General features: G+C 39.6%; 1 protein-coding gene across 7 annotated transcripts in view; it reads right to left on the bottom strand.

Moving 5' to 3' along the window:
• DTNB (dystrobrevin, beta) overlaps positions 1–20,084 on the bottom strand; it is a 285,440-nt gene that overhangs the window by 157,793 nt on the left and 107,563 nt on the right. For all 7 annotated transcript variants that reach the window (XM_011950445.1, XM_011950464.1, XM_011950471.1 and 4 more), the window contains exon 8: positions 6,483–6,607. In XM_011950445.1, coding sequence (XP_011805835.1) covers positions 6,483–6,607 — 125 coding nt within the window. The remainder of the gene's footprint in view (positions 1–6,482; positions 6,608–20,084) is intronic.

Genomic DNA, 20,084 nt, shown 5'->3' with positions numbered 1-20,084 from the left:
GTAAACCCGGGAGGTGGAGCTTGCAGTGAGCTGAGATCTGGCCACTGCACTCCAGACCGGGCGACAGAGCAAGACTCTGTCTCAAAAAAAAAAAATAATAATAATAATAATACATTTGAATTGACCAAACTTGCCAGTTAAAAGACTATCAGGTTATCAGGTTAGATTTTTTAAATCCAGCTTATAATTTACAAGAAACATAGTCAAAACCTAAAGACACAGAAAAGTTGAAGGTAAAAGTTTAGAAAAAGTTATGCCAGGCACAAACCTAGCAAAAGATATTGAAAGATGTTACTGGTAGATAAAATAGACTTGAAAACAAATAAAATACTAAGGACAAACAGAGTCACTATACAAGAATAAATTTTCACTGTCCTAGTGAAGTATGTATAATTTTGAGTAAGTAAGGCTGTATATGATTTGAGCAACATAGTTAACAAACTTGACCTAATGGACATATATTCATCCACTACATAACTCTGCATCCAACAAGCACAGAATAAACCTTGTTTTCAAGCTTACATGGAACATAATATAAACCTGATCATATACTAGACAATAAATGTCTTAACTAATTTTTAAAAATTGAAAAATAGAATGGCGTAAACCCGGGAGGCGGAGCTTGCAGTGAGCTGAGATCCAGCCACTGCACTCCAGCCTGGGCGACAGAGCGAGACTCCATCTCAAAAAAAAAAAAAAAAAAATACAAAAATCTAGCCAGGCGAGGTGGCGGGCGCCTGTAGTCCCAGCTACTCGGGAGGCTGAGGCAGGAGAATGGCGTAAACCCGGGAGGCGGAGCTTGCAGTGAGCTGAGATCCAGCCACTGCACTCCAGCCTGGGCGACAGAGCGAGACTCCGTCTAAAAAAAAAAAAAAAAGAAAAGAAAAATACAGACCATTTTCCAGACTAAAAATAAGTTATAAATTAATAACGAAAAGGCAACTAAAAAACCTCTGTATGTCTGGAAATTAAGAAAGTATATACTTCTCAAAGAAGAATCCTAAAATAACTTAGGAAATATTTAGAAGTAAACAACAAAAAATATTATATGGTAAAACCTGGGTAATACCCAGATAGGGTTCAGATAAATTTTTAGCCTTAAATGTTTCTACTAGGGGAAAAAAAAACACAAAAATTTAAAAAAACTGGAATGAGTAAGCTAACCATGCCTTTAAAGAAATTAGAAAAGGAGGCTGGGCACGGTGGCTCATGCTTGTAATCCCAGCACTTTGGGAGGCTGAGGCAAGCAGACCACCTGAGGTCAAGAGTTCAAGACCAGCCTGGTTAATTAACATGGTGAAAACCTGTCTCTACCAAAAATACAAAAACTAGCAGGGCATGGTGGCATATGCCTGTAATTTCAGCACTTTGGGAGGTCAAGGCCGGCAGATAACGAGATCAAGAGATCAAGACCATCCTGGCCAACATGGTGAAACCCCGTCTCTACTGAAAAAGCCAGGCGTGGTGGCGGGTGCCTGTAATCCCACCTACTAGGAAGGCTGAGGCAGGAGAATTGCTTGAACCTGGGAAGTGGAGGTTGCAGTGAGCCAAGATCGTGCCGCTGCGCTCCAGCCTGGGTAACAAGAGTAAAACTCCACCCCCCCCCAAAAAAACCACAAAAACAAAAAGTTAGAAAAGGAGTAGCAAAATAGACCCAAAGAAACTTAACAAAAGAAAAAAATAAAGGGCATAAATAAATAAAATTTTAGAAGTACAGGCTGGGCATGGTGGCTCACACCTGTAATCCCAGCACTTTGGGAGGCCAAGGAGGGCAGATCACGAGGTCAGGAGTTTGAGACCAGCCTAGCTAACACGGTGAAACCCTGCCTCTACTAAAAATACAAAAAATTGCTGGGCGCGGTGGCTCAAGCCTGTAATCCCAGCACCTTGGGAGGCCGAGATGGGCGGATCACAAGGTCAGGAGATTGAGACCATCCTGGCTAACCTGGTGAAACCCCGTCTCTACTAAAAAAAAACAAAAAAAAAAAAAAACACTAGCCGGGCGAGGTGGCGGGCGCCTATAGTCCCAGCTACTCGGGAGGCTGAGGCAGGAGAATGGTATGAACCCGAGGTGGAACTTGCAGTGAGCCAAGATCGTGCCACTGCACTCCAGCCTGGACAACAGAGAGACTCCGTCTCAAAAAAAAAAAAAAAAAAGTATAATACGTACAGTAAGAGATTATCAAAACCATGTCCTTTGAAAAGTCCAATAGATTGGAACAAACCAAAGTCAAGATTTGTCAGCTTAAAAAAAAAAAGAGAGAGAAAGGACCAGGCATGGTGGCTCACGCCGGTAATCCCAGTACTTTGGAAGGCCAACGGGGGCAGATCACAAGGTCAAGAGATTGAGACCATCCTGGCCAACATGGTGAAACCCTGTCTCTACTAAAAATACAAAAATTAGCTGAGTGTGGTAGCGCGCACCTATAATCCCAGCTACTCAGGAGGCTAAGGCAGGAGAATCACTTGAACCCGGGAGGGGGAAGTTGCAGTGAGCTGAGATCGCCACTGCACTCCAGCCTGGCAACAGAGTGAGACTCAAAAAAAAAAAAGAGAAAAAATGCCATAAATACATGAGAATAGAAATAAAAAAGGCTCATTAGCACATATACTGTGGACTTACAAAGACAATAAAATATTATGAACATTGTGTCAATAACTTTTAAAACTGAGAGAAAATTAATTCCTACAAATACAAAATGCTCCAAGGTAACTTCAAAAATAAACAAAAAATAAAAATAGTTTAATTGTTTTTTAAAAATGGAATTACCAGTTAAAAATCTTCCCACAAAGAAATCTTCAGGCTTAGATGGCTCCATTAGTGAGTTTCATCAAAAATTTACAAAGAAAATAACTCCAATCTTGAACAAGCTCTTCCAAAAATATAAAAAGAGAGAATGCTCCTCCATTTTGTAAGAATCGCACACTGGGTGATAAAAACAACAAAACAAAAATAACCCCAAATCAAGGGAAGTTATAGGAGAGTTTCACTTAAAAACACAGCCAAAATCTAAACAAAATATTAGCAAACAAAATCCAGCAGTATATTCAAACAATGGCCAATTCAGATTTATTCTGGGAAGGTAAAGATGATGTTAAAAAACACTTAATGTAATTCACTACGATAATAGAATAAAGAAAAAGTCTTTGATCATCAATAGAGAAAATCATATAATCATCTCAATACAGAAAAAGTCTTTGATAAAAGTCAGCATCCATTCATGACAAAAAGAAAGCATTTTTTACTTCTAGCAAACTAGAAATAAAAGGGAACCTCTTAAACCTGATAAATAGTTTATACAAAACCTACATCAAATAACATACTAAATGAATGCCGAAAGCATTCTCTGTGGGATTAGTAATAACACAAAAATGCCTTTAAACCACTTCTATTGAGCATTGCACCAGAGGGGCTAGCCAGCATAGTAAGACACCCCCCCACCCTGCAAAAAGTATGATTAATTTTCAAAAGTACAAGGTACGGAAAGGAAGACACAAAGCAGTCATTATTTGCCGATTATATAATTATTTATAGAAAATTCAAAAGAATCTGAGTATAAAGTACCAGAATTAACGAACAATTTAAGCAAGACAACTACCTAGCTAGTGGACTAAAATACAAAAACTATTTGCATTTCCATACACTAGTAACAAACTGTTAAGAAATATGATTCAGAAAATATTCCATTTGCATTACAGCATATGCTCACCAAAACACATCGAACTGTACACTTAAAGTTGGTGTGTTTTATTACATATAAAGTATATCTTAAAGAGCTGTAGGAAAAAGGACACGACTGACACTTTTTGTAACAGCAATTACAAATATCAAGTGACATGAGAGTTAATCTAATATATAAAGACTTTTCTGGGGAACAATGATAAAACTTTACTTAAAGGTATAAAAAGATATTTAAATAAATGCAAAGACACATTCGTGGAATGAAAGCTTTAATACCAGAAGGATGTCAGTTCTCCCCAATTTGATCTTTAGATTCAGTGAATCTCTGATCAAAAATCTCAACAAAATTTTATGAGGAACTCAGTAAGATCAGTCTAAACTTTATACGAAAGAGCAAAGAGCTAATAATAGACAAGACACTCAGAAAAAGTAGATTACTTAGTCCCTTATGGTAATGACACAGTGAGATACTGGCATAGGGATAGGCAATTCGACCAAAGGAGCAGAATAAAGAACCCAGAAGCCAGCCTGTGCATATTTGGAAACTTCATTTTTGACAATGGTGGCATTGTAGTCAGTGGGGAAATGATGGATTATCTATTGAATGACCCTGAGACAAGTTATTATTCAAATGCACAAAGCGAGGGGCTGGGGAAGAGTATTGGATATTCTACATCACATCACACACAAAAATCCATTCCAAATGAATTAAAGACATATGTGAAAAGGCCATCTTTAAAACCTAAAGAAAAAAGTAAGGAGAAAACCACTATAATGTTGAGACAGGCAAGGAAAAACATGAATCAAAAAGGAAAAAGGTTAACAGATTTAACAAAAAAATTGGATTATAGGCAACAGATAAACTGTGCTATGGAACGCTATGTAGGGGTGGAGGACATCCTTTTTCCCAACAAGAAGAAAGCAATGAGAAACTGCAGGAAAAACAACAACAACAACTGTACAAGAAAATCAATCCAGTTAAAAATTCAATAGGAATGATTTTCAGCAATCGATGGTAAGTAAGAAAGAAAAGCCCAGTGAACTCCAAAGACAGAGTAGCTGCACAAAAGGATCCACAGAATCGCAGCATACTATGTGACTGTGTAATGAAGGATACTAACTGTAAATGTCATTATTTGGTTTTATTAGATTTAACCCTTGATCAATCTCAGAAGACGCAGTTATGGTTATCGAAGAGAACAGAAATATTACCAGCTTTGACAACATAAAAATAAGGGCACAGATGGCAGGTGTTAGGAGGCAAAGGAAAAGTAGACAGAAGATGCTAATTTTCTCAGTTTACAAAGTGGAAGTCAAAAAGAAGTTATAAAGAAACAGAGTTTTTAAAATGTTATTTAAAATTAAAAAGGTAACCAACTTAAAAATGGTGATATAATTATGAAAAACAGGGATGGTTGGTATGTAGAGTTAAAAATGAGGCTGATTCCTTACACCACAAAAGTAAGTCAATAATGTCTAAAATTGGCTGGGCGCAGTGGCTCATGCCTGTAATCCCAGCACTTTGGGAGGCTGAGGCAGGTGGATCACTTGAACCCAGAGTTCAAGACCAGCCTAGGCAACATGGCGAAACATCATCTCTACCAAAAATTAAAAAACAATTAGCTGAGCATGGTGGCCTGCACCTATAGTCTCAGCTACTTGTGAGGCTGAAGTGGGAGGATTGCTTGAACCTGGGAGGCGGAGGCTGCAGTGAGCTGAGATCACACCACTGCACTCCAGACTGGGTGACAAAGCGAGACTCTGTCTCAAAAAATAATAATGATAATAATGTCTAAAACTGGTAAGTCAAGAAATAGTGCTCCAAACATATTATTTAGAAATACAAAGATAACCATTAGTAGATTTAAAACCCAAAGGACAGTGAAGTGTGGGAGGGTATGTTGCATTCATTATAAGCTCTTGTGTGACTGAATTTTTAATTCACATGCATGGGTTATTTTAATAAATATAAACAGGTTTCTAAATAGTTGAAAGAAAAAAGGAAAAAGATCAAGATTCTCTAGAGTTCATTTAGTCAAACACCTTCCATCAGGGAGGTGAAAGAAAATGAATGCCCACTCCAACAGAAAAACTTCTAAACATCTGATAAAGATTCGTGATCCAAAACCCTACGAAATTTATTCATCAGGGAAGTATATTATCATCATTTAATTCAGAGTGAAGAAAGCAGTTTACAGGCTGAATCTTGCTCTTCACTGTTTCTCTTCCTCCCTACTTTCCTTTCTCTATTTCTCAACTTTATTGTTCTCCTCTAGCTTTGCTTTACTTAGCATGAATATTCAAACTAAATACATACAAATAAATACATACAAAATACCAGTTTTATTTGTAGAATATAGTCTTATGTTTCCTAATTTTCTCTCAATACAAAAAGAGCAAATTAAGTTGATTTTCATTTCCATGTTGTCTACATTAACTTAAAAGTCTCTACGGGCATTACTGCTGTAGCGAAAAAGATCTCTACCACCGATTTAAGGAATGAACCCAAAACCACAAAAGGCAACCCACCTAAAACCAGAACAATAATTACTCTTCAATGGGCTCATGTTTCTAGAGGCTGCCATATTACTCAGGCTTCAGGAATCAGGAGCTAGGTTTCCACGTGGACACTTAAGGTGATTTACAGAGAAGAAAGCTTGACGTCTAAGTTCCCCCAAAAGAAAGTAAAAACCCGAAAAGTTCAATGTTCATGTTAAGTGATGTCTGGTTTTGATCCACAGGAATTTCACAAGGCCCCCATTTCAGTGTGATCCACAGGCACTTCCAGGGGTATACTTACACTATATGTGCAAGGTCAAGTGGTTTCTCTGGTTGCTCAGGAAAAACAGGATGCGGGGGTTCTCTCGTGGGTACACACCCCAAAGATTTACTAATTGCATGGCTCAGCTTCTTTGCAGGAGATTTCTGTGTCAAAGCAGAAAACAGTAAGGAATTAACTCTTCAAAAGAATGAAAGGAACTTCAAAAAAAAAACAACAACAACTTTGTGACAAGAGTGTAAAAACATCTTTTCAAATGCAAATAGTTTCATTATTGTCAACATCATTGGGCCTTGCAGAAAGGAACCTCCAGTTGTCCCAGGGTCATCTGTGGTCCTTCATTTCTGCAGTTGCTCCTTCATGTTTACTATAAAGTCACACTATCAAGTAATGTCAACTTTCCTTCTGGACATCTCTATGTGCTCTTGGCAAGAACTCCCTCCTTTGATGCTTCTGGATCATTTTTGCTAAGATGTTAAAGTTAATTCCCTGACTAGAGTCAGAACTTTTTGATGGAGGCCAGGCGCGGTGGCTCATACCTGTAATCCCAATCCTTTGGAAGGCTGAGGCGGGTGGATCACCTGAGGTCGGGAGGTCGAGACTAGCCCGACCAACATGTTGAAACCACGTCTCTACTAAAAATACAAAATTAACCAGGCATGGTGGTGCGTGCCTGTAATCCCAGCTACATGGGAGGCTGAGGCAGGAGAATTGCTTGAACTTGGGAGGCAGAGGTTGTAGTGAGCCAAGATCACGCCATCGTACTTCAGCCTGGGCAACAAGAGCAAAACTCTGTCTCAACAAAAAAAAGAACTTTTTGATGGGCTACAATACTAAAAGGCTAAGAGCACACAGCTTATGGATGTTAGCAAATTAGCTAACTAAGTTACAACCCCAAGATGTTAGGATATTCCCAAATAAACATGAGGCAGAACATTTGATATTAAGGGTATGGTTATGTAGTTGGATACAGAGTACATTCACAATACGCAGACCCAGAACTCTACATTACGATATATAAAGCTACAAAAATAAGTTGGCATACCAATACATTCTTCTGGAAGGTAGAATAATACCCACCAAAGACTACCAAGTCTAAGAGTCAATCATAAATATGCACAAAAGTAAACAACATGCCACAATCAGGTTAAATAGAACATTCACTTCTTTTTTTCTTTTCTTTTTTTTTTGAGATGGAATCTTGTTCTGTTGCCCAGGCTGGAAAGCAATGGTGTGATCTCGGCTCACTGCAACTCCGCCTCCCGGGTTCAAGCAATTCTCCTGTCTCAGCCTCCCGAGTAGCTGGGATTACAGGCGTCCACCACCATGCCCGGATAATTTTTGTATTTTCAGAAGAGACAGGGTTTCACCATGTTGGTCAGGCTGGTCTCGAACTCTAGACCTCAGGTGATCCACCTGCCTCAGCCTTCCAAAGTGCTGGGATTACAGGTGTGAGCCACCACACCCAGCCTAGAACATTCACTTCTAAAACTCATATTTAAAGGAGGCTCCTTTTATACAGATTATACTGTCCACCCAATTCCCCTAAAATAACACTGTTATCTGAGATTTTCTTGGCAGGATATTAACTGTAAAAAAGTTTAACTATTTCATTCTGCTGCCTCTGCAGTTTATTATCATATGTGCCACTTAAATTGGAAAATAAAACATGGTTGCAGTTGTCTGCCTCATCAATGCCACGTCCCCACTAGACTTCTATATGCTGCTTGCTGTAGTATTTTAACACAAAATAAACAAAAATCTGTTTGCCTGTAAGACCATATAGGCACAGCTAATGAATACTTATTTATAATAAAGACTCAATAATACAATTTCTTCAGAAATTTCGTATAGTGGCTCCAAATCACTTACTACTATTCCCTTCAACACATTAAATTCTGGGAAAACTTGGTCAGGCACAGTGGCTCACTCCTATAATCCCAGCACTTTGGGAGGCAGAGGCAGGTGCATCACTTGAGCCCAGGAGTTTGAGATCAGCCTAAGCAACATGGCGAAACCCTGTCTCTACAAAAAGTATCAAAAAAATTAGCTGGTGCGGTGGCATGTACCTGTAATCCCAGTGACTCGGGAAGCTGAGGTGGGAGGATCACTTCAGCCTGGGTCATCGAGGCTGCAGTGAGCTGAGATTGTGCCAACTGCACCCCACCCTGGGCGACAGAGTGAGACCCTGTCCCCCCTTCCCTCCCAAAAAAAAAAATTCTGGGAGAAGTCTAGATGTAACCTAATTTCCTGAAAGTATATAAAGCGAAACATAGCAGAAATTCTCAACTTCTCCCCTAACTTCTTTCTATTTTCCTTTTGCCCATCAAGAAGTCATGATGTGACGCTGATTCTTCCTGCACTACAACAGTTTCTGCACTGCCCCCAGAGATCATGTCACCCTTCTGCTTAACACCCTTAGAGATAGCATGTAAAGGCTGATAGTCACTTACAGAATGAGATCTAAATAAATGCCTTCATTTTCCATACAAAAGCTTTCACACCTGACTCCTGCCTCTCTCTCTTTCCACTTCCCACTCACGTAAGTGATGAGCTGCTCACAGTTAACTCAATATACACTGTACTCTTTTAGGTCTCTGTATCTTGGCACATGCCTTTTCCAGGTCTCCCTTTCCCAATCTATCTTTCTGTACATTTTTTGCTTATCTCTCAAGCCTGCTGGTCAGCATACCTTCTTCTGTGAAGACTTTCCTCACTGCTCCATATGACAGCAAGTGCCTTTCCAGGCTACCCATTTACCTGTACCTATTTCCACTGTTGCACTTACCATGCTATACTGCTGCTATACTCCAATTTTTTTTTTTTTTTTTTTTTTTTGAGACGGAGTCTTGCTCTGTCGCCCAGGCGGGAGTGCAGTGGCCGGATCTCAGCTCACTGCAAGCTCCGCCTCCCGGGTTTACGCCATTCTCCTGCCTCAGCCTCCCGAGTAGCTGGGACTACAGGCGCCCGCCACCTCGCCCGGCTAGTTTTTTGTATTTTTTAGTAGAGACGGGGTTTCACCGTGTTAGCCAGGATGGTCTCGATCTCCTGACCTCGTGATCCACCCGTCTCAGCCTCCCAAAGTGCTGGGATTACAGGCTTGAGCCACCGCACCCGGCCTGCAATTTTTATTTTTATTTATTATGTATTTATTTGAGACAGAGTCTCGATCTGTCACCAGGCTAGAGTGCAGTGGCGCGATCTCGGCTCACTGCAACCACCGCCTCCCAGGTTCAAGTGATTCTCCTGCCTCAGCCTCCCGATTCGCTGGGACTACAGGTGCATGCCACCATGCCTGGCCAATTTTTGTATTTTTAGTAGATACGGGGTTTCACCATGTTGGCCAGGATGGTCTTGATCTCCTGACTTCGCGAACCACCCGCCTCAGTCTCCCAAAGTGCTGGGATTACAGGCATAAGCCACCATGCCCAGCCCCATACTGCAGTTTTTAATTTGTTTGCCCATCTCTATTATACTGCTGCTTCTGAGGGTAGGATTTACATCTTATTCATCTTTGTATTTGAACAAATGATTTACCTAGATGAATTTTCCAGATTGCTTTTACCTACCTAGTAAAACCATATACATCTTTTTTTATTTTTTGAGGATTACAAGTAGAGGCAATCAGAGGATATCAAAGAGAACACCTTACTTTCACCTTTATAAGGAAACACTACATCTGTCATCCATGTATTAATTTCATGATTTTTTGCTGCATCGGCCATTAATTCATGTAATGTATGTGAAACGTATTATCACACAGACTACTTTAGCTCCATCCTAAAAATAATAGCCATGAAATAGAAAGGTAAAATCAATACATCAAGATGAATTCCAAATAATTAAAGCACACCAAGGGAAGCTTGGTATGTATGGGAAGGAAAAAAACTGAAGACATGTAATTGGAGTATTAACTAAGGCCTAAAAAAGATATTACCCTAAAAATTTTAAAACTATGTATCCAATCAGGTTGTCTAAACACATAAATAAGTGATTTCCTTAAAAGATCTCAGATTATGACTTGGACCTGAAGTGAAGTTTGATAATGAGTTAGTTTAGGAGGCTACTATAACAAAGTCTCTAAGCAAGAGTTTGAAAACTGCTGTGTCAAGACAGGGGCATTAGTTCTTCTGTCCAGTCAGCCCCTAGGATGAAGCCCCAGACTCGAGAATCAACAACTAAAAATTTAAGGAAGCAAAGAGGGCGCGAGGGCAGAAGAAGAATACGACACGTGCAGGACCTGGAGTCTCCTCCACTTCGTTTAAGCTCCTATATCAGAGACAGTCTTTGAGGTCTTGGTACTTTCTCCCAACTTGCACTCTAAAACTGATTTAATGGAGAGGTCTTAACATAGAAAGTTAAATCTTCTCTAAATACTCTTAGGCAATGATTTCAAATAGGATATTGTGTTTTCAATACAGTAATCCACTTTACCAAATTTCAAAACATTTCCTATCCTCTCTTAAAAATAGTACAGGTTATATTTTTAAAATATACCAGGCTGGGCATGGTGGCTCACACTTATAATACCAGCACTTTGGGAGGTCAAGGTGGGAGGATTACCTGAGGCCAGGAGTTCATGATCAGCCTGGGCAACACAGTAAGACTCCATCTCAAAAAGAAAAAAAAAAAAAATCCAAACATTAGCCAGGTGTGATGGCACATGCTTGTAGTCCTAGCAACTCAGGAGGCTGAGGTGAGAGGATCGCTTGAGTCCAGGAGTCTGAGGCTGCAGTGAGCTACGACAGTACTACTGTATTCCAGCCTAGGTGACAGAGTGAGACCCTGTTTCTAAATATACATATCTATACACACACCTCCAAGAGTATAAAATGTGTACAGTGTTTTTTTTTTAGACAGAGTTTCACTCTTGTTGCCCAGTCTGAAGTGCAATGGCGTGATCTCGGCTCACTGCATCCTCTGCCTCCTGGGTGCAAGCGGTTCTCCTGCCTCAGCCTCCCTAGTAGCTGAGACTACAGGCATACGCCACCACACCCAGCTAATTTTTGTATTTTTAGTAGAGACGGGGTTTCACCATGTTGGTCAGGCTGGCCTCAAACTCCTGACCTCAGGTGATCTACCCACCTCAGCCTCCCAAAGTGCTGGGATCACAGGCATGAGCCACCACACCCGGCTGTACAGTTTTAAAAGTTATAAAACAAATACCTACCTACCCACTATTCTGCCTGTGAAATAGAACATTCGTCACTCTGAAGAATCCTTATGGGCCCTCATCCTAATACTATATCCCACTCACACTCTACCCTCTCTTCTCCTGATAATCACTATCCTGGATTTCATATTAATCATTTCTTTGACTTTATTATCTTAGCAATTACATATAATACATTGTTTAGATATGTATAAAATCTGTATAGCTCTCTATATATTCTTCTGCAACTTGCTTCTTTTACTCAGTTATGTTACAATTTATCCATTTTGATGGATATAATTGCAATTCATTTTTTTCACTGCTTGATGGTATTTCATTGGTTAATTACACTGTAATTTATATATCCATTCCACTGCTGATGAACATTTAGGGTGTTTCCATGTTTTCCATTCATTTGCAATGCTGGTATAACTTTCCTGTCCATGTCTCTTATGGCCATGTGTAAGAATTTCATAAGAGTGGAATTATTGGTTCATAGGGTTATGCACATTCAGTTTTACTAAGCACTGCCAACTTGTTTTTACAAAGTGGTTACATTAATTTCCACTCTCATCAGCTGTGTGAGAGTTCCTTAAACTTCACATTCTGGCCAACTTTGTCATTGCCAGACATTTTAACATTTGCCAAGCTGGTGGGTGATGAATGGTACTGTGGTTTTAATTTGCAATTCCCTGGTTATTAAAAAGATTGAGCATCTTTTCCTATGTTTATGGGCCATTTGTGTTTCTTCTTCTGTGAAATGCCTGTTCCTGTCTTTGTCATAGGGTTGCACTGGATTTTTTTGTTTGTTTGTTTTTAACTGATTTGTTAGAGTTCTTTATACTTTTTGTATTTTAACCCTAGGAAAGTTGTATCTTACAAACAACTCCTATTTTGAGGCTTGTTCCTCACTCTATGTTTTTGATGAACATCTTTAAGTTTCATCAAACTTGTTCCTCACTCTATGTTTTGATGAACATCTTTAAGTGGTCCCAGTTTAGTAATTTTTTCCTCTATATTCTGTCCTTTTCGTATCTTAAGAAATACTTCCACGGCCGGGCGTGGTGGCTCAAGCCTGTAATCCCAGCACTTTGGGAGGCCAAGACGGGTGGATCACGAGGTCAGGAGATCGAGACCATCCTGAGCTACACGGTGAAACCCCGTCTCTACTAAAAAATACAAAAACCAGCCGGGCGAGATGGCGGGCGCCTGTAGTCCCAGCTACTCGGGAGGCTGAGGCAGGAGAATGGCGTAAACCCGGGAGGCGGAGCTTGCAGTGAGCCGAGATCGCGCCACTGCACTCCAGCCTGGGCGACAGAGCTAGACTCCGTCTCCAAAAAAAAAAAAAAAGAAATACTTCCCTCCGAGGCCATAAAGTATACTCCCAAATTACCATCTAAAATGTTGTACAGTCTTCACTTTTCATATTTAAGTCTGAATCTACTTAGAAATAATGTCTTGATAGGTATCAGGAAATATTCCAATTTTGTCCTACATTTACTACTAACATTTATCATTTAATATTACGTATATTCCTGCTGGATATATATTCTATTTCTGTCCCTATACCACCACCAGTGATTTTATGACTATAGCTTCCTCCTGTCTTTTCAGGAAGTGCAAATGCCCCGAACCTACAGTCTTCTTTAAGGGTGTCTTCATTATCTTCGGCCCTTTGCACTTTCCACTTAAGTTTTAGAATCAGTTTGTCATTTACCACCCAAAAAATCCTGTTGGGATTTCAACGGGAACTGATCAAATCTACAGATAATTCTGGAGAGAAGTGACATCTTTGCATACTGACCATTTCTTTCCATAACTGTGTTCATTTCCTCATGTATTTAAATCTTCTTTAATGTCTTTCAACAAAGTTTCAAATTCTTCTCCATAAAGGATTTATATGTCTGTTCTTATTCCTAGTTATTTTATAAACAGGTTTTGTATATAGCAGCCCTGCTCTTTTTTATAAGTTGTGATAAAATATACACAGCATAAAATTTACCATCACAATCATTTTATTATTATTATTTTAGAGACAGGGTCTCACTGTTACCCAGGCTGGAGTGCAATGCTCAATCATTTAAAAATGTACAGTTTGGGCCGGGTGTGGTGGCTCACGCCTGTAATCCCAGCATTTTGGGAGGCTGAGGTGGGTGGATCACCTGAGGTCAGGAGTCCAAGACTAGCCTGGTCAACATGGTGAAACCCCGTCTCTACTAAAAATACAAAAAATTAGCCGGGTGTGGTGGTGGGCGCACCTGTAATCCCAGCTACTTGGGAGGCTGAGGCAGGAGAATCACTTGAACCCCAGAGGTGGAGGTTGCAGTGAGCTGAGATCACACCACTGCACTCCAGCCTGGATGACAGCGAGACTCGGTCTCAAAATAAATAAATAAATAAATAAATAAATAAATAAATAAATAAATAAATAAATAAATAAAAAAGTACAGTTCAGTAGGGTGAAATATATTTACGTTGTTGTGCAACCAATCTCAGGAACGTTTTCATCTTGTAGAGCTGAAAGTACATACTCATTTTTAAAATGTGCTTTTCCCGCTCCCTCCAGCCCCTGAAAACTGCCAATGGACACGCAGGATGCTTCCGTCCCTTTGTTATCAAGAACAGCATTGCTATGAACATGAGTGTACAAACATCTCTTTGAGACCCTGCTTTCAATTCTTTTGGTTATATACCCATAAGTGGAATTGCTGGGTTATATGGTAGTTTTGCTTTTAACTTTTTGAGGAACCACCATACTACTTTCCACAAAAGTTGCACCATTTTAAATTCCACCAATAGTTCACAATGGTTACAGTTTCTTAGGGTCGCCAATAAAATGTTGAATAAAAGTGGAGATAACAAGCCTTCTTGTTTTGTTTTTGATCTTAAATATTTTCAACATTTTGCCAGTAAATGTAAGAGATGCTACCAGATTTTACAAATACTTTACATTAGGTTAAGGTAGTTTCTTCTACCCATGGATTACTAAGGTTTTTGTTGTTGTTCTGTGGGTGTTTAAATTATTAATAGATGTTGGGTTTTTGGTTTTTGTTTTGAGACTGAGTCTTGCTCTGTTCGCTCAGGCTGGAGTGCGGTGGCGCGATCTTGGCTCACTGTAACCTCCACCTTCGGGGTTCAATCAATTCTTTTGCCTCAGCCTCACCACGCCCAGCTCAGATGTTGGATTTAACAAACATTTTATATGAGTCCTTTGAGATAACTATAAGGACTTAATCCATCAATCTATGAATGTGGTAAATTATAAGAATACACCCTTAATTGCTAAGTAAAACCAGTGTGGTCATGATATATTATTTTTCCTAAACACTGCTGAATTTTCTACTATTTTCTTCATGTTTTCATTTATGTTTGTAAGAGAATGGCTTGTAATTTTCCTTTTCTTGCTGACTTTTAAGACTTTGGTACCTAGGTTATTCTAGCCTCAAAAATGAAATTGGGAGTGCTCATTACTTCTTACAGAATCTGGGAAATTTTGTATAATACTGCAATTATTCTTAATAGAATATTTGCTGAAATTCACATAAAGTCACTCAGGCCTGGTTGCTTCCTTTGTGTAAATATATTGAGCAAATCTAATTTCTTTAATACTTATGTTATTATTTGGGTGTTCTATTCCATCTTGAATCAGTTTTGGTAAGCAACAGTGTTTTAGAAATTTGTTCATTTCAACTTAGCTTTTAATAACCAAATGTACAGTTCTCATCTTTTTGCCCTTGATTTCCCAGAGAATACAGTCTCTATGATATTATACTAATTCTTTTTTGAGGCTTCCTTTATGTGGTCAATTTTTGTGTATTTGAAAAAAAAAAGTGCAATCATTCATTGCTGGATACATTGAAATTATCCAGTTTGAAAATGTATTTCTCAATCTCACTGTGTTCCTATTAACTTTTTTTTTTTGAGATGGAGTCTCACTCTGTTGGCCAGGCTGGAGTGCAGTGGCGTGATCTCGGTTCACTGCAAGCTCTGCCTCCCGGGTTCACGCCATTCTCCTGCCTCAGCCTCTCGAGTAGCTGGGACTACAGGTGCCCACCATCCCGCCTGGCTCATTTTTTGTATTTCTATTTTTTTAGTAGAGACGGGGTGTCACCATGTTAGCCAGGATGGTCTTGATCTCCTGACCTCGTGATCCGCCATCTTGGCCTCCCAAAGTGCTGGGATTACAGGCATGAGCCACCGCACCCCACCCTAACTTTTAATTTATATATTTTACAGCTACATTATTTGACATGTATTAGTGTAGAATTGTTAATTTTGTCTTTTTATCTTTGATAAACCATCTCTGGTAAAGACTTTATAAATATGATAAAATATACAAAGTTTACCATTCTAACTTCTCTGGTAAAGATTTTTGCCTTAAAATCCTTTTTCTAAGACTAATATAATTTCAACAAACTTGTTTTGATTAGTACTTGACCTGGTAAGTCTTTTTTATTCTTAACTTACAAGTTTTCTGTGTCCTTATTTTTTGGCTGTCCCTTGAAACAGCATAGAGACAGATTTTGTTTTTGTTTTTTGAGACAGAATCTTGCTTGCTCTGTCGCCCAGGCTGGAGTACAGTGGCATGATCTCGGCTCACTGCAACCTCCGCTTCCCGGGTTCAAGAGATTCTCCTGCCTCAGCCTCCCAAGTAACTGGGATTACAGGTGCACGCCACCATGCCCAGCTAATTTTTGTATTTTTAATAGAGACAGGTGTCACCATGCTGGCCAGGCTGGTCAGGATCTCCTGACCTCAAGTGATCTGCCCACCTCGGCCACCTAAAATGCTGGGATTATAGGCATGAGCCACTGCACCTGGCTGAGACAGATTTTTAAAAATATTTGACAACTGTTGCTTTTTATCTAGAAAATTTAATGAACTTACTGATTAGTAATATATTTTTATTCATTTTTATGGCTTATTATGTCATTACTTGTTTCATCTTTTTCCTTTTTGTCCTTTTCAGGTTTTATTTTTCTTATTTTATTTTCCTCTTTTGGAAATTTGCTCTTTGAGTTTACTCTTCTAGCAGCTACTTTTGTTGTTGTTGTTAAATTAAGGTAACATTTATTGAGAACTCAGTGTCAGGGACTTAATGGGTGCTTTTAACTCTCAAAATAGTTTTATGAATTAGACGTTAACATACAGGCACAGAAATTAAAACTCAGTGTAAAAAGTAAGGCTCACATAACTAGGTCTGTCCCTCTTTTCGTGGTACAAACAGCCCCTCAACAGGTAAAATTACTCAGAGAAAGAACAGCTGGTGACTGGGAGGGACAGCCAGGGCAGTGAGGCATCCTCACGAGGAGTTAGAAAGAAACAGGAAACCACAGCCCAGCGAGGGAGATGTGGAGTACCACGGGCTCAGGGTTGGGTCATGAAGGTGAGTCAGGGGTGGGGACATGGTGTCCAACTGAGGGGCAGATTCCAAAGTGGGCAGCAGCAGGCGACTCACTGCAATGGTTTCATGTGTGTTCCTGTGCTAGGGCTGAGACTTGTTTTCCTCAGATAACAGGCGCTGACATACTCTGAAAAACTGTTTTTTGAGCTCAGATCACTGTGTTTTCAATCAACCTCAAGCTAATTCCTTGCACAGCACAATCTTCAGCTCAGGGTATATGCTGACAGGCCCTGACATTGGGAGCATAACAGCCTAATGGAAAAAGCTCAGGATTGGTGCCTTTGAGGCCATTCCTGTCATTTTCACTTCCAATTACTCTCTTTCGGAGTACATCATCCTGAGCTCCAAGCCACACCATCTGAGGGGATCCAAGCAGAAAAATGTCCCCCAGTGGCAGACTCTTGGTCCAAAGCCTGCTAAAGCCTCAGACAAGTCAAGAACTTTCTCTATTTTAACATGAACACTTACCACAATCTTAATCAACATCTGTAACCTCATCTAGTAACTTATGTCCTTTAAACTTAATCATGCCTCAACCAGTTTCATGCCATAGTTATTTGGTACTTCAGCTGCACCTTATTATAAGCTCACCAAAATTAGTAATTATTATCTATACCTGGTGCTTAGAGTGATCCACATTTATCAATTCCACTTTGCACTATTTCTTCCTTCTTGCCTCAAATTATTTTTTGCTCAAAGTATATACTTTATTAATTCCTTCAGCAATGTTTTGCTGGTGACAAACTCTTTGAAATTTTTTTGAAAGATATCTTTATTTCTTCTTTGCTCTGGAATAGATTAGCTGGGTACAGAAATCTGAATTGATCTTTTTGTTCTACCCTTTATATCCTTTACTCGCTTTTCACACTTTCCATCTCCTTTTATCTATGTTCAGCACTCTGTATTCTGATTAATTTCATCAGATCTAATTCCCATACCCTAATTTTCACTCGAACAGTCCCTAACTTTCTATTGAGCTTAACTTTGATATTTTTGATTTCTGAAAGTTCAATTTGGCCTTTTTTCATTCAACTTGTCCCTTTTAACAATGTCACTATTCCCAATTTCATTTCTTTAACATTTTGAATGTGCTATTTCTAAAGTTCTTGGCATGCTAAACCTATCTGTTGTGTTTGTGATTGGGTTTGCAATTTTTGATAATAAACTCACCTTTAGCAGGGGTTGTTTTCTGCATGGGAGTCCCATTTGAACTGAGCTACAGAAGTGTATGGCTACAGAGGGCTTTTTTTTGGTCTACTTCTGGTAGGTACTTCAGAGCAGTGCTATTATCCAACAGAACCTTAAGGGATGATGAAGACATGCTATACCTGCATCGTCCAGTATGGAAGCCACTAGCCCCATGTGGTTGCTGAACACTAGAAATGCTGCTACTGCGCCTGAGGAACTTTTTATTTATTTATTTATCTATTTATTTTTGAGACAGAGTCTTACTCTCACCGGGGACTACAGGCATGTGTCACCATGCCTGGCTAATTTCTGTATTTTCAGTAGAGATGGGGTTTCACCATGCTGGCTAGGCTGGTCTCAAACTACTGACCCCAAGTGATCGGCCTGCCTTGGCCCCCCAAAGTGCTGGGATTACAGTCATGAGCCACCATGCCACACTTAGAAACTAAATTTTTAACTTGTGCACCCTGAAAGAGCCAATCCTTCTAGATGAATCCTGAGTAGCAAATGGCCTAAATTCAAATACAGCCAAGCAGCCATTTGCTGGCTAGAGGTCACACACATACTCTGCCTTCCCAGTAAATCCTACATTTATTTAACATTGGGACTTTCGTAACTGTCTGTTCCTACATCAGGCAATAGACTGTGACTTGCATCAACCAATCAGAACTCAGGAAACATCAACCAATCAGAACTAGGCAAGTTTGCAACCTTCCTGTGCATAAGTGGACCAGAGAGGGAACCTGGACAGGAAGTTTCTCTATAATCCGTCTCTTGGTTCTCTCAGAAAGTGCCTTCATTTTGTGCTAAAGGCTGCATCTCCACAGTTTGCAATCTGTTCACTGGAATAAAATCTCTTTCCTCTAAACTTTTCAGAAAACTTTCATTCACAAATTTAATTTTAAGTAATTTAAACTTGTACTTAACACTTTGGCTTGACAAAGATTATTAGTTCAGTTTTTCAAGATAGATTTTGTAGGTTTTCTTTTTTCCCAGAGCCTGGCTGCTGGATATTTTTTGTGCCTTCTCTGGGCCACTGGAGTTTTTCTAGCCCCTCTTTCTTAAGGAGGCAGCTCTTCTAAAGTCCTGGCCTTTACAGAAATATTAGTTCTACTTACCTTGAGTGAACCCTATGTCATGGGGGCACCAAACCCTAACCTATAGGGCTAAATCCAGTATCCAATCTGATAGACCCCTGGAACACCACAGTGTTAGGTTTAATTCTGATAGCCAGGGCTTTCTCTGACTTTCAGTCAAGCTAAATTCTGCATTTCAGTTGTTGTTGTTATATTTAATCCAGCATGCATGTCTCTGTCATTGGAGAAAGGAGATTACAATTAGCTTAGTTTGCCATGTTGCTAGAGTCAGCAATTAGGCTGGTGTAAACAAGATAGGATAGATCTTCTATTCTTTTATTTTTTTTCTTTTTGGAGACAGAATACTGCTCTGTTGCCCATGCTGGAGTGCAGGTGGTGCAATCAGGGCTCACTATAGGCTTTACCTCGTGGCCTCAAGCAATCCTCCCACCTCAGCCTTCTGAGTAGCTAGGACGAAAGGCATATACCACTGTGCTAAGTTAATTCTTTTGTTGTTGTTGTTATTGTTGTTGTTGAGACAGGGTCTTGCTACATTGCCCAGGCTGGTCTTAAACTTCTGGCTTCAAGTGATCCTCTCACCTCGACCTGCCAAAGTGCTGGGATTACAGCAATGAGCCACCATACCTGGCCAGACTTTCTATTCAATTATTTTAAATGCAAGTTGAATTATTCTTGCATTTCCAGGATAAGTGCTACTTGATAATGCTCAAATTAATTTACTAATTTTTTAATGTAGAAATTTTACACCTGTATTCTTTTTTTTTTTTTAATCTACCACTAAG

Source organism: Colobus angolensis, unplaced genomic scaffold (genome assembly GCF_000951035.1).
Source record: "Colobus angolensis palliatus isolate OR3802 unplaced genomic scaffold, Cang.pa_1.0 Scaffold109, whole genome shotgun sequence".
Lineage (NCBI taxonomy): Eukaryota > Metazoa > Chordata > Mammalia > Primates > Cercopithecidae > Colobus > Colobus angolensis.
The sequence above is the reverse complement of the archived record's forward strand: the minus strand, read 5'-3'. Positions and strand labels throughout refer to the sequence as shown.